Source organism: Pomacea canaliculata, linkage group LG6 (genome assembly GCF_003073045.1).
Source record: "Pomacea canaliculata isolate SZHN2017 linkage group LG6, ASM307304v1, whole genome shotgun sequence".
Classification (NCBI taxonomy): Eukaryota; Metazoa; Mollusca; class Gastropoda; order Architaenioglossa; family Ampullariidae; genus Pomacea; species Pomacea canaliculata.
Window position 1 is genome coordinate 16,004,065 of NC_037595.1, and position 14,206 is coordinate 16,018,270.

At 45.4% G+C, this 14,206-nt stretch overlaps 2 protein-coding genes and 1 long non-coding RNA gene across 4 annotated transcripts; all 3 read right to left on the minus strand.

Moving 5' to 3' along the window:
- Nucleotides 1-85: 85 nt before the first annotated feature.
- Nucleotides 86-3,175, minus strand: LOC112565883. Its single transcript, XR_003099511.1, has 3 exons — nucleotides 2,752-3,175; nucleotides 1,749-1,882; nucleotides 86-644 (listed from the first exon to the last, which is right to left on the minus strand). It is a non-coding gene; the product is annotated as an uncharacterized LOC112565883 (long non-coding RNA).
- A 567-nt stretch (nucleotides 3,176-3,742) lies between these two features.
- Nucleotides 3,743-8,773, minus strand: LOC112565876 (major antigen-like). Of its 2 annotated transcripts, none has more exons than XM_025241732.1 (4): nucleotides 8,542-8,773; nucleotides 7,524-7,652; nucleotides 5,231-7,357; nucleotides 3,743-4,991 (listed from the first exon to the last, which is right to left on the minus strand). In XM_025241732.1, the coding sequence occupies exons 3-4, from the start codon at nucleotides 6,891-6,893 to the stop codon at nucleotides 4,585-4,587; spliced, it is 2,070 nt and encodes a 689-aa protein (XP_025097517.1). In that variant the 5' UTR covers nucleotides 6,894-7,357; nucleotides 7,524-7,652; nucleotides 8,542-8,773; the 3' UTR covers nucleotides 3,743-4,584. The 2 variants fall into 2 exon arrangements, with proteins under 2 accessions (XP_025097517.1, XP_025097518.1); XM_025241733.1 differs by having other exon boundaries at nucleotides 8,608-8,771.
- A 711-nt stretch (nucleotides 8,774-9,484) lies between these two features.
- On the minus strand, nucleotides 9,485-13,628 carry LOC112565877. The gene is made up of 3 exons (XM_025241734.1): nucleotides 13,314-13,628; nucleotides 10,870-13,110; nucleotides 9,485-10,431 (listed from the first exon to the last, which is right to left on the minus strand). The coding sequence occupies exons 2-3, from the start codon at nucleotides 11,804-11,806 to the stop codon at nucleotides 10,034-10,036; spliced, it is 1,335 nt and encodes a 444-aa protein (XP_025097519.1). The 5' UTR covers nucleotides 11,807-13,110; nucleotides 13,314-13,628; the 3' UTR covers nucleotides 9,485-10,033.
- Between the last annotated feature and the right edge of the window lie 578 nt (nucleotides 13,629-14,206).

The following is a 14,206-nucleotide window of genomic DNA, read 5'->3' on the forward strand; positions in this document are numbered from 1 at the left end:
TTCAATGTAGGCAAGTGAAGTGCGTCAAAAGTTCGTGACCTGACAGAACAGGATGAATGTAGACCAGGTGTAGACAAACGTGTAGGTCTGTGGCCAGACAAAAAGAAACTGTGAGATCAGAAGAGCCAGCTCTGTGGGATCAGAGTGACCTGTTGGTGGAGAGGTCTTGGTTACTTTTAAAGTGTTGCCACTGTTGTGGAAACCACTGTGCGAGTTCATCTTCAAACTTTTATAGCAACAGACATGCTAGTGATCACGTGACGGTAACATTTAGTCACAAACAGTTGTAGCTGTCCCTACCACCACCAACATGGCAGCTTTTGTTGTTTGTTGTTAGTTTAAAGACATGTTTGGTTATCTTATGCTTGTGAAGACGGAGATTATTGCCGCTCACGTTCATCCCGTTGGTTGACACGTGCATTTCTTGACACGCATGGTTGATACTGTGTCAAGGACGTTCCGGACTACTACAGGTCCGAGTCCTCACTCTCATGATACTGATAGTATCGAAGACACCAGTGATACACGTTCTTGCCACAGTCAGGGAAGGAGAACCTAGCCTTGTAAGCCTGCATGCAACCTTCACAGCTCAGTTGTCTGGACGTGGGAAGGTGTCGGTCATCGTGACCAATGAAGTGATCTGTCTGTGCGACACAAACACAAAAAGGCTGTCAGCACACATACACAACTATAATATATACACACCATAAATGTATATTAACATATGAAACAAACACGCACACACATCAGCACACAGGATGAGCATCCGAACCTGTCAGACAGCAGCGCTTTCTGAAAACAGACTCACACACACATGCACGTACTTTAACAAGAATGTGAAAGTTATATCTTTTTTTTGCATTTTTTGTTTTTCCTTCATCTTCCCATCGTCTTTTTTTTCTTCAGAGTTGTGACTTCCACCCCCCCCCCACCCATCTGTCTGCCTTCCGTACTTTCCTGTTATCTGATTCCCTCTCGCAAATGTAGTTTATTCAGTTCATGCTCTTTTTGCGATCGATCTCACGAGTGTAACGCCCTTGGGACGTCCAATAACGATCAGTCATCTGACACGGTGCAGCAGACAACAGCGGAGTACAGACATCAGCAACACTCGTCCTTCAGGTTCAGTCGGTGCACGAGCTTGCATTACAGGACTGCTGGCACGATTTCAGTTAACTACTAAAACGAGGCAGGTGTGTGCTAAGCTTCCGGTTTAGTAACAGTCGTTGTATAGGCTCGCCGAGACTAACAGCGGAGACCTTTGCAAGAGGCTAAGCGTTGGTCTCGGCTCACAGTCAGCAGTCCACTATACACGTCCGTGATCGGTGCGAGCTACAGTCGCCTTCATGTGCCATGTTTCATATTTCCTCTTATGTGTCAGGTGTGACACATGTCACATGAATTTCTGAGCAGGGAGGGGGTTTCACTCTTGATAGAAAACAATTTATAATTAATATTTCATGAGGTTGTTTGCAGCTACTGTTTGATGAGATGTGTTTGTAGTGAACATGTGATGAGATTTTGTAGACAACACTAAGGTTTAACCGTGGTCCTCTCGCCAAAGAGTTCATTCTGATTTGATTGTTGTACAGTATCTGCTCATTGGGGAGTATTCAGTTTGAAATCAGAAAATCATGTCGACTTTCTGCTTTAATCAGGACATCAAAGTTAACTTGCACCTCTCAAAAACGATCCTCACTGTAGAAAGAACATCAAAGACGATTCTCATGTGCAGTTTGGAGACTCACCTGTAGTTTGGAGACCCCCCGAAGGGCACACTGATGACTCGATGACACGCCGGGCAGGGAAATGTCAAGGTGTATTTGTTTCCTCCTGTATCATCCACATCATCGGCTCTGGTTTTCACTTTCAGTGAAAGTTGCTGTAAGAATGTGTATTACCTGAGTATGTTACAAACACACCGCCTGTATATTATTGTGAAACTCATCATTTACTTATTTTGTCAAAGGTGTAGAAATTGTTATGAGCATTTATTTACTCTAATTAAGCTTCTCCAAGGCTATACTCCTATGTTATTGATTCAACTGGTAGTGATTAGCCTGATATGTATGTCAATATGTCACTGAGTGTATGTGCACGTGCGTGCGTGTGAGAGTTGCTGTCGGTGCCTAGTTTGCTTGTATTGGTAGGTAAGAAGACATTCTATTGACTTTTTGCCAACGCTGTTGTTTTTCTTTGACTTGTTTGTCACCAACATCACGAGCACCATGAAGGCAGCTGCAGTGCGTGTGATGGAGTTTCGCGGGGATTGTTACCGACAATCGATGTGACGTACAACAGTAAACAATGACAAGCACTTCTGCTCTCTGGGCCTCTGACCGCCTTTCTATAGTCGTCAGTGCTTACGGTTAGGTCGCTAAATACACAGGGGCAAACACAGTAAAAGTGTAAGCTTCACACACACAAACACATAGAATTTATAGGAAATATGAAAACAACACATAATTACTGGAACATAATTGACCTCTTGGCCAAGAAAACTGTTTGTTGGCTGTATCTGAATCTTACCTGTATGTAGATCATACATCTTCTGCTTATAGAGATATGGATACTTTACATAAACACTAGCATTGCATTCTCACCTGTATGCCAGTGTCACCTGTCACACTAACTCCACCACACACTCCACAGCATTACACTCTCTCCATCGTCACCTACATCACCTGTGTGTCAGTCTACCTGTGTAGCACTCTCACCTGTGTAGCACTCTCACCTGTGTGTCAGTCTCACCTGCATGGCGGCACGCTGAAGATCTCTGAGACACGGCAGGCAAAAGGTGTGAGAGCAAGGCAAGCCGCTTGGGTTCTCTCCCCGTGAATGACCGCCAAACACATGCTACAGTTGTCTGCCCTTTGACCCGAGCTGCCGGATGCCATGAAGACAAGAGATTGCCAACGAAGGAGAGAAGAACGACGCTGAGGACAGAAGTGACAAGTTATCAGCAAGATCCTGCGGTGACTGATCGATCACGTGATGAGGGTTATCTGCCCGTCACAAGGTAAGAAGTGCGTGACACGAGGTGCACACACGGCGGCGCTGACACAGCGACACACACACACACGCGCAGAGGATGGAGGAACCTGAAGTATCTTCAGATGCCACCGAGGGTTAAACTTTCCCCTCTCAGATGTACTAGTACACGGAGTAACTCAGTCATCATAGCAACAAATACCAGGGTGCTTCAGTACAAAGATCTTCGAATATTAGGCACTGAAATAAATTCCAAATTGAAAACTGACAAGGTTGAGTGAAGACCTGTCCACAGCCAAAAGTAGTGTGAAGCAGTAATGGCGCATCTGTAGATCATCAGAACTTGTCAAGATGATCCTGTAGGGGAGACGATACGGCAAACTAAGATGAAATAGAGACAGAACATCTAGGAGTGGGCTGGCTTGTCATCTAGTGTTATGGTAATAATAAGGCGACGATGATGATGATGATGATGGATGCTGCTGCTGCTGCTGTTGATTTTCTACTCACTGGCTACCTTTTTGCGCACCTTTAGTAGGAAACATTTAATGACTAGTCAATTAGTTCTTGACTATAGTGGGACTGGTTACATAAGCCCATATGTGTATCAAAGATTGTAACACAATGTAACGGGTACGTGAGGCCATAGATTTTTACAACACACACACTCATCCACATATTAGCCTGTGAAATAATACAAAGAAGAAACACACTTTTAAATACACACATTTTTAAATTTTTATTTCTTTACACTATGTATCTTAAAAAAATGCTAAACAGAGTTTGAAAATGCAGTTATAATCAAAATATTGCACCACATTGCCCTTTGTAGCCGCGTGCTACTCATGCTGATCCCACTGAGACCAAGACTATGGACACAGGTCTGTCTCACCAAGTCCATCAACTTGCAACAGATTACCTTCGTCCCTCTTACCACCTCTAAGTCCAAACTTACATCTTTCAGAACGACGACTTCACTTGTCCTGTGAGCGTGCACGTGTGTCTGTAGTTTACTTTGTGTGTGAGTGAGTGTGTGATGAAGAAGTGAGCGAGTCTGTTGTAAATAAGGGTACATGGTTATTGAAGTTAGTCTATGTATGGCTTATGTAGAGAGCTATTAGCAAATCTTTGGAAAAGAGCTATGTAAATAATCATTATTATTGTTACTTCTACTGCTATTTCTTCTACTGATCTTCGGTTAGAAGAGTTCCTGTATTGTGAGAGGATATGTATATATTATAGTTTGGGTAGCTGCATTATTTTAATGTAGTTATTTTATTTGTCGACTGTTCTTCTCGTTAAGTTTGAGAACATTTTATGGCTGCCTTTTAGATGATGGAATTACAGTGATTTGGTTTTTTTTTGTGTTATGTTTCAATTAGTAACACATTAGTTAATTTTTGAACAGATTTTCTGAGGATTTGTACATGTTAAGTGCACACACACAGAGGGTGGTAACTGTATTGTACAGCAGGATGTGACGATGACATCATTTTAAATGCATGTACTGCATACATCAAATACTATGTGTCGGTGTAACCCAATCTGACCAACACCCGATCATGTGACAGCCCCACAGCCATGGCCTGACTGTCACAGCTCCACCTGCAGCAGGGCCCCAGTGAAGGTGGTCCGGTACTTCAGAAGACCAGTGTCGCTCCACACCCGCAGCCACACCTTCTGTCCAGCATCCAGCTGCAGCGCGGCGTGTGACGTGCAGCTGACGCCCTCCTCCAACTGACCCACGTGCGACCGCGACAACGTCAGCAGCGCCCCGTCCACCTCCATGGACAGCACGGCATCGCCGGTGCCGACGTCACGGCAAATGGAGGCGATGAACAGGTAGGTGCCGGCGATGGGGGCTGTGAAGACACCTGTCGCAGGATCATACGCCTGTCCTGCGTTGGACTTCACCTCGTCGAGGGGCAGGATACCCCGGTACCTCCCTACCCTGTCAGACCCTAGCCTGGCGTGGAATGCCACCAGGGTGTTGCACCTGGCTGTGGACACAGGAAGATGTTTATATGGCATCACCACACCTTTACAACAAATACTTACAAACATGGTATGATATACTACAATATTACTCCGGTGTTGTTATTTGCTGTCACAGCAGCATGACACTACTATTGTTATTGACTGTGACAGAAGCACGCACACACATACAAGTAAACATGCTGAAACATACATGTAAACACTCTCACAAGCACCAGTACACACATCATGAACTTTCTCTTACCGAGCTTCCCGACAAAATGGTGGACGTCGTCCTGAAGCTTGGAGCTGTCGCCCATGACAAGCAAAATGTCTTTCTGCAATTTTTCTTTGTCTTTTCTTAATGACAAAACATCCGCATGAAGCTGAGCAGTGTCTCCTTTCATCGCTACGATGTTTTCTTGACACTTGTCATTATCTCCCTTTAGTCTTGTAATGTCGTTCTGCAGGTCGATGGTTTCGTTTTGAATAATTGCCACGTGCTCGTGAGTTTCACGGTGCTCTCCCTTCAGGATCAAAACATCCTGCTGGAGTAGATAGCTCTCCTCTCTGATGGTGAGAACATCTTGCTCAAGCTTGCTGTTATCCCCTTCTAGTGTTGTGATGTCTCGCTGAAAGTTGTTGCATTGGTCTTGTAGTGTCTGGACATTGTGCTCGGCCTCGGACAGACTTCCCTGAACCCCAGCAATCGTTTGTGCAAGGCTGCTGCTCTCTTTATTTAGCATGGTGACAGCTTGCTCAAGCTCAGTTTTCTTTTCGAGTATTACCACCACATCTTGTTGAAGTTTGTCCTTCTCTCCCTTTAACACCGTAACATATTGCTGAAGTTTATCATTGTCTCCCTTTGCATCAAGCAAGTCTTGTCGAAACTTGCTATTTTCTCCTTTTGTGACTGCACCATCATGTTGAAGCTTGATGATGTCTGCCCTCAGGGCTGCGAGATCTCGTTGGAGTAGAGAGTTCTCGTCTTTCAAGGCGACAAACTGGTGGTGAAAAGCGTTGTATTCTCTGTGCAGGGCTACGATGTCCTGAAGTGGCTTGCAGTAGTCGTCTCGAACTGTCTGAATATCCATCTGCAGCTTGGAGTTGTCTCCCTTTACCTTGGTGAAGTCCCCGTATAAGCTGTCCACAAGCTGTTGGAGTCTCAGGTTGTGGTCGTGCAGTGAGGCCAGTCTGTGCTTGACATGCGCCATGTCGGCAAGGACTTGAGTAGTGTCCGGCGCCATGACAGAGCTGAGACGCTCCGCCTCGTGATCGTCGCTAGTGATGAGGGAGGAGCTTGACCCATCTTCTACTCCTCCAGTCACCTGTGACGTGTCGTGTGATATACCCAGGTAGCTGTGCAGGGCTCCCTGAAGGCTGCTGAGGGCATCGTCCATGTGGTGTGACAGTACCTGTTGCTGTCCGTGAGCTCGTTTCTGGTAACGCTCGATCTCGTCCTCGTTCAGCAGCCTTCTGCTCACGTCCTTGGGCCGAATGTTCATCTGACCACGTCTCCCTTGTCCCCCTGTTGTATGCTGAGTGTCACGTGTCCATGTCGCCAGCTGCCAGAGCTGACTGTGCCTGGTACGGGCAGAGGTCATTTCCTCGTCCAGTTCCACATCTTTCGCGCGGGCCACGTCCCCCAGCGCCCTCTGGCTCTTCTTCTCCACCTGCGTCACCAAAGCCCTCGCGGCGTCAGCTCGCCTGCTGATGACGTCAGCCACCTCCTGTCTCTCTCTCACTAGGCGTCGCTTGTCGTCCGCCATCTGTAGCAGCGCGGCCTCCACAACATTGACCTGCCCCATGACCCTCTCTTCCAGGTCACGGTCTACAGGTTGAGGGTCAGACTGTGACGTCTTAACCAGAACTTGAGTCTGGTGGTCGGAGTGGAACTTGCCGTGAAAACGTTGACACTGGGAGCACATGCTCTTTGCGCAATCTTCACACCTGTGTGTGGCCTCCTCATCATCATCACATACATCACAGATAAGAGGTCCTGAGCCTTGGTTCTCATCTTCACGATCATTGCTACAGACGTTAACTGTTAAAGTCTGTGATCCTTCGTCCAGGTCTTGTTGATCATTGTCGCTGACGTCAGTGAAAAGAGATTGTGAGATTTTATTTTCATCTTCTTGATTGTTGACACGGACATCAAGGGAAGGAGGCTGGGATGTTTCATTATTATCTTTCTCGTTACTGACACAGACATCAAGGGTAGGAGACTCGGAGGTTTCATTCTTTTCTTCCTGATTATTGACACGGACATAAAGGGTAGGAGACTCGGAGATTTCATTTTTATATTCCTCATCGATGAAATAACATCGACGCTTTCTGTGACATGACGTGCGGACTTAGTTTTACTTAGTTCCTGATCCCCATACACTGAGTTCTGTAACAAACAAATGTTTTGTAGTCGGTACAAGTCATGTATTCTAGTATTGTAAATGTAGATCGTACTGTAAACATATCTTTGTTTGGTAAGGGAAGGTGGTAAGTAGGAATAGTAAAAAAAAAGTCCCATCTGCTGAACACGACAGACCATGTCTTTGACCTACCTGAGAAAGAGTTTCGTCACCAGAGGGTGTTTTGATGTTCCTGCTGCAAAGTGGACAGATGAAGGTCTCAATGGCTTTGTGTTGATAAATATCTCCATTTTCAGCCCCCTTCTTCTCTTCTGCCACGTTCTAATGATGTAGAAAAAACGAGAGTAAATTTGTCGATCACAGAAAAAATAAAGTTCAAATTAGGAGTTTGTACTAGTGTGACGTCACGACTGGTTTATTCTACTGGATGCGATGGCTGCTTCACTACAGATGAAAGCTTTTAATAGTCCACAGCTCAACATTCTTCTTGTTGAGTTACATCAGCTACAAAAGTTTTGTAGTTGAGTATCTGATGAGTTTTGACCCGCTATACCGGTCAGAAATGATCCTCATGAGAAGATATGAGATACGTTACTGCATTAGTCATCTCTAGATCACCATTCGACTGTCTGATGACAGAAATATGTTACTCTACTGTGTTCTCTGATAACAATTATTGAAAGCTGTCATATCAATGCCTTCCTTTTCCGCCAGGGTTAATCTTGCAGCATTTTTTCATCTCTTATCTAATGTCGTGCACAAAGGTTACCGGTGTGTAGGTGGTGTCACTGCTGCATATCTACACGATAGCAGACGATCATGGTCTGTCGTTACTGTACCCTGACAAAATGAAATGTTTTTTTTCAACAGAAAGATGGTGTTTTGTGTCAAGGGAGGAATGAGTTTGCCCTCCCATTGACAGTAGGGGTTAGGGGTGATAGGTGTAGGAGAGATCTGACTCCCTGACACCAAGAATTTTTGCTTTTCCTCGTGTTTTCCATTACTGATATATACTTACAGACGTACCATACTTTATCTACCATGTAAGTACTGCACTACTACCTGAATCTCTACGTTCCTACAAATGCGCTAATTCCTGAAGTCAGCTCAGTGTCCACTCTCGATGGCTGGCTAGCCTCGCATGCACTACTTTGTTCCGGCCTACAGACTGTATTCACACCGGAGCCTAGGAACAACGGCTCACACTTACCCCAGAGGCACTATCCTGTACATCCTGCAGACAAGACTCACATAAGGTGTGGGAACACGTCAATACCTGGCAGTCACCTGCCGTCAACGGCTGCAGACAGACGCTGCACACGGCTGGCACCACGGAGACAGTTGGGCTGCTGGCGGCCATCTTTCAATTTCTACCTGCGAAATGACGACAAGGGGCCGCTAGGTGGCGCGCAGTCTGTCTCACAGCAGCTTTATCTGCCGGGTCATGTGCTGCATCCTGTCGCCTTACCTATCGGGACTGAACGGGAAACCGTCTTGTCTTTATCATTCAAATTTAATCACACACAACTAGAGATAGAGATTGAGAAAGGGAGAGTGAGAGTAATTACCTGGAAACATTAGTACATTTATTTTACATCGTACACCACGATGTAAAGGTTACTACACGTATTGTATGTTGTACAGCACGATGTAAATATGAATACTTGTATTGCATGTTGCAAGCAATGGTGTGATTACAACAATTATTGTATATTGTACACCATAGCTTTTTACAAGTTTATTGCTCACCTTTCTCGCCTCTTGCGTATGATAATATTATTTTGTTTAAAATACTCGTTAAAGGTCAAATAAGAGTTTAGTTTTCATATTTTCTGTCTGTAAGTCTTGTTATACGACCTTCTATGCTGTGATTTCCCTCTTGTTGACATTGTTTACTCAGAATCACAGTCTGTCGCACACCTGGGGCAATGCTCCGGACATGCGCACTGATGTAATGTGTTTATTAACAAATGAACTAAACCTTCTCTAAAGCTGGCTTACACAAATAATTATAACTGACTGCATTTCACTTCTACTGTTGGAGGTGTGAAGAATGTGGCTTATGTCTGGCATGTATCCCAGATTTACAGTTTCCACACTTGCCAACAATCATCACACATAGACAACAACAAATCTCTCCTTGTGAGCAACGGTTATGATATCTGAATATGTTACAAATTTAATTTAGTCGAGGTTGTTGTAGAAAGAGATTCAGTCCAGACCTTAGGCTATGGTAATCTGTACACAGTAGCAAGCCGGTCTAATACAGGTGAGGTTTTACAACACCTATAGAAACTGGATTACAACATGAAGTCCAGCCTTTAGGACATCTGACAACTGTAGAAAGCTGTTTGTTGACATTGGATGTTCTGTTTGAGGGTGGATGATGTGAGGCCACCTGTTTGTGTGTCTGTAGATAAGTTAGCGAGGCTTTGAGACGATTACGATGGCAGACATTGTTTTGTAGCATCGACATGAAGGCACATGGACCACAATGTGCTGAGAGTTGAGACTCATTACGATGTTTCTGGGTAATGTTACAGTAATATGGGTAAAATATTTAAACAATTAAAAAATAAATGAAATTAAGTTCATGAAGGACAAGCAAGCATCTTCCAAATTAAGACAAAGCCATTCTAAGTCGTGCAGTTCAAAAATAGGCCATTAACTAAAAAAAATCTTCTGTAAGATCCCCCTAGCAATTATATTTGCACTAGCATGCCACTAAACAGCAGGAGCCATGTTTGTGAAACGGAAACAGTTCGAGCCTTCAGTGACACGCACTGACCCGAGGTCAACCTCACCGCCACGTGTGACGTGCAGCTCACGCCCTTCCCCACGTGACTCAGGCGAGACTTGAACCACGCGACCGTCGTGTTGTCCACAGAGAGGCGAGTGGAGGCGCCCCCTGTCCCTGTGCCCTTCAGCTCCGTGGCCAGGAAGAGGTAGATGCCGGTGACAGGTGCAGTGAAGACACCTGTCCGCGTGTTGTAGGCCTGCCCCACGTTGCACCGCACCTGGTGTCGGACGAGCAGCTTCTCCCTCACAAGTCTCTCCGCCCGCACTCGGGCATGGAACACGATCACGTGCCTCGACTTGCCTGGAGACAATTAAAAACAAGTGTACACAAATACATCGTATGCATGCACGTACGACCATGTACAACACACACACACACACTTAGGCAGAGTATATAGAGCTAGCTACATTACTAGCCGACACTCCTGTCTGAGGGTACCTAACCCACATGGTGTTGGAGAAGGTAACACATCTCGAGGATGAGGTGATGGGCACCGCCCTCGGTAATAGCTATAGTCCCTAAAGAAGAGAGGTCATTGACTGTTTCCTACTTTCTTATCGACACACAAAAGGTAAGAAGTCTACCTTCATTTTGTTTAACTGAAAAAGGACGTCAACATCTTTTATTCACTCTCGTTCATGATTAAAATTTCGTACCAGTTATGGGTTTCTCAATTTTTTTTCACTCATGACATTCATTGCTCTTTTGACAAATAAAATAATATTTGAATTAACTTACTTTTAAGTGTAGTAAACATCTGGCTCAGAGCACCAATCTCTTTCGGAATGTTTAAGTTGCCTCCCTTTATTAACTCGCCGTTAGTATTCAGCTGACTGCTTTCCATCACCGATCCTTCGTTCTCTCCGCTGATTTCATCAGGTAGTTCGCCAGTCTCTCCATCTGTGTTGACTTCTTCCTCTTGTAGTTCAACGTGACCTTCTGTCATAGTTTCGGCGTCTTGACATAACTGTGAGCCACTCTGGACCTTGGAGTTAAGTCCCCTGATGGTGTCCAACATATTCAGCATATTTCGTACTTGCTCCTGGAGCCTGACTGTTTCCTGTTCGATCTTCACCGCACCGCGAGAGAAGGCGTCGAGATGTTGATTCAGTGAGTTGTTATCACCTTGATACCTCACCAGGTCGTAGCCACAACCCAGTCCGTCTACCCGCCTAGTTTGGGGTTCACTCTCCATGGACACGTCAGTGGTGGGTGTAGGGGAGCCCATAGCTCCCTCCCCTCCAGGAAGGCCGTCCGTTACCATCCCCTTGTTCTCGTCCGCCTCATGTGGCGAGGAGGAGGTGCCGTACACCTGGCCCAGGTAGCATTCCAACACCTGCAGATTGATAGAAGTGTCGTCACTCTGATGTAACAGAAACCGGGGTTGTCTGGGCTGATGAAGTAGACTGTCTTCACTAAAGAGTGACGTGTGCATGTCTGTCGTCTGCTTGCCTCCGACTTTGAGAGACATTTGCTGGAGCTGCTGACGACGGTCCCGTGCTGCTGTCATCTCCTCTTCAATCTCGCCCTCCCTCTTCTCAGCGACCGCGGCCAGCGCCCTCTGGCACCTCTCCTCCGCCTGCGTCACCAGCGTCCTCACGACGTCAGCGCGGCTTCTGATGACGTCAGCTACCACCTGCCTCTCCCGCTGCAGACAACTCCTCTCCTCTTCCATCACCGTCAGCGCCGCCGTCAGATCATTCACTTGTCTCCGTGTTTTCTGTTCTACATCAGGATCAAGGTCTTCGGTCGAGGGCAAACTGGTGCTGGAGGTCAGAGGTTGAAGTTGCTTGGCGTGATTGTGGCGACACTGGAGACACAGGCCTTTTCCACTCTCGACACACAGGCACTCCGCCTCTCTCACGTCGTCGCACGTGTCAGAGGTTGAAAGTTGCGAAGACTGGGTACCCCGATCTTTATCATCAGCATGAAATTCATACTGAAAAAAAAATATTATCGAACATCATCTATCATTTCTATTTTTATTGCGACTAAGACTGTCGAACCCTAGACCAGGTAAATCAGCTGCGTTCACTGCCTCTAATGTATTAGGCTCTAGAAATCTTAGCTTCCCCGACACTCGTGATGATATACCCGTCATAAAGCACCTATAATGGCGGTTATTACTGCGTGTGATGAGTGTATGTGTCATATCATGTGACATTTGATGCTTAGGTTCTATTGGGAACAACACCCTTGAAATTTCTCGTTTTAACGTCAAACAACGTAACGTCCATTGGTATGATATTTCAAGTAGATCAAGTAGATCACTTTGTGAGGTCTCTGTTATAAACTCAAGTTCAGCAGTATCACGCGGTACAGTTAGAGTATCTTGTCAGAGGTTCCAGAGTGTTTATCGAGATCAAAGAAAGTCTGGCGCGCGACGAGAGCAGGTGGCGCTGTTAGTGACGGAGTCAGAGTGGTGAGGTCACCTGGTACAAGTGAGTGTTTAGTTGAGGTGGGGGAGGAGGGGTGGGTGGTCGAGGATGGAGGATGAGAGGTCGTGAGGACGGCCTGCAAGGAAAAGGTAAGCACGATTTCATCAAATGTCATACGACATGATGGTCAGGGCCTTTTAACCCTTTGCAAGTCAACGTCTTCTCAAATTCCAAGGGTCTTTTTGTATTGCAAAAGAAAAGAAAAGGAAAAAATTCTCATGCGTCTTCCTTATGTATTAAAAAAAATAGACATCCTCTCATAAAATAAAACATCTGATAGTACACAAACAGTACAGAGTCTTCTAGGAGCAGTAAATGTTTCCTAGTGCTAATAGCAGTGGCCAACAAAAACAATATACAAATAGCAGTGACACTACGAACAGTAGGGAGACAAGAAGGTGACAGCCATGTCGACCTTCGTCAGACTCTTGCCCTCGGCAGACAACTCAACCTGAGTGCGGCACAGCAAACAGGGAAAGGTCAATGCTGACTGATTGTCGCATTCGTCGTCAGCACTCTTCATGCTGCTGTCTAGGTGGCTCTGAAGAGGCAAGAAAAAGAAACCAAAATAAAATAACGGTGCTAGCGTGAATTAGACAAACACGACACAAAATAAATGTGTATTAATCCTTCATCTAAAAATATTCAATAAATAAGAAAATGTAGCTTCTACCCTTACACAGTCATGTGACACATAGAGTTAATATTCTAGGTACGCCACCAATGATATTATCATCTTCCTACCTGCTTTGAAGACTGCAGATGAGCTTTCTCCAGACAAGGAGGACAAATCGCGTGGTTACACGTTGTCAGTCGAGAGTGAGGTCCCTTACATGGTCCCAAACAAATGCCGCAGATTTCACGGTCCGCTACAACAGCTGTAGTCGTAGTCGATATTTCTATTTCTGGTGACGATTCTGATGGTGTCATGGACCCTGTCGTCTGAACTGTTGAGGATGATTCTGCTGATGGTGCAAAGGATCCCATCTCTGATGTTGACTCTGTTTGATGCTGTCACAGACGATGACAGGAGAGATGTCAGCTTTTTATTTCTTTGCTGTAGAGTGAAGCCAGTAAGCGTTTTCTTGTGATTGGTTAAGACGATCACGTGACTGTCACTAAACATCAAACATAGAATCTAGTGGCAGGTTTCTTTCTTAAAGATCATCTTACTTACTAAGTGAGGTTATGTATCATAACAGATATAGGTGTTACCTGTCCCACGCTCACTTGTCGACCACTGATCTGACAGTCAGCAGGTAACATTAACGCACAACACAGGAAACTGAGCTCCAGGCCATCAAAGCTCACTCACCTTACCTGGGAGACGTCAGTGACGTCCTGAGTACCTGCACAGTGACGTGCTTAGTAACGTGAGACACCTGAGGCTGCATCAGCAGCGTTTGACAAGTGATCTTCGACCTGAGCAAGACAGAAACATTTACAGATCTTGCTGCATCGAGTATGATATAAAGGAAATGAAAAACTTTGTAAGAACTTTGAGTTGGTGATAACGGATGTAGCGGTATGTGTGTACCTGACGTGTGGATAATAAAAATAGCTTTCACGAGTGTTGTGACATGATCACAATGTCTACACCTAAAGGTGTCTGGAAACACAACTCAGACACATCTTTC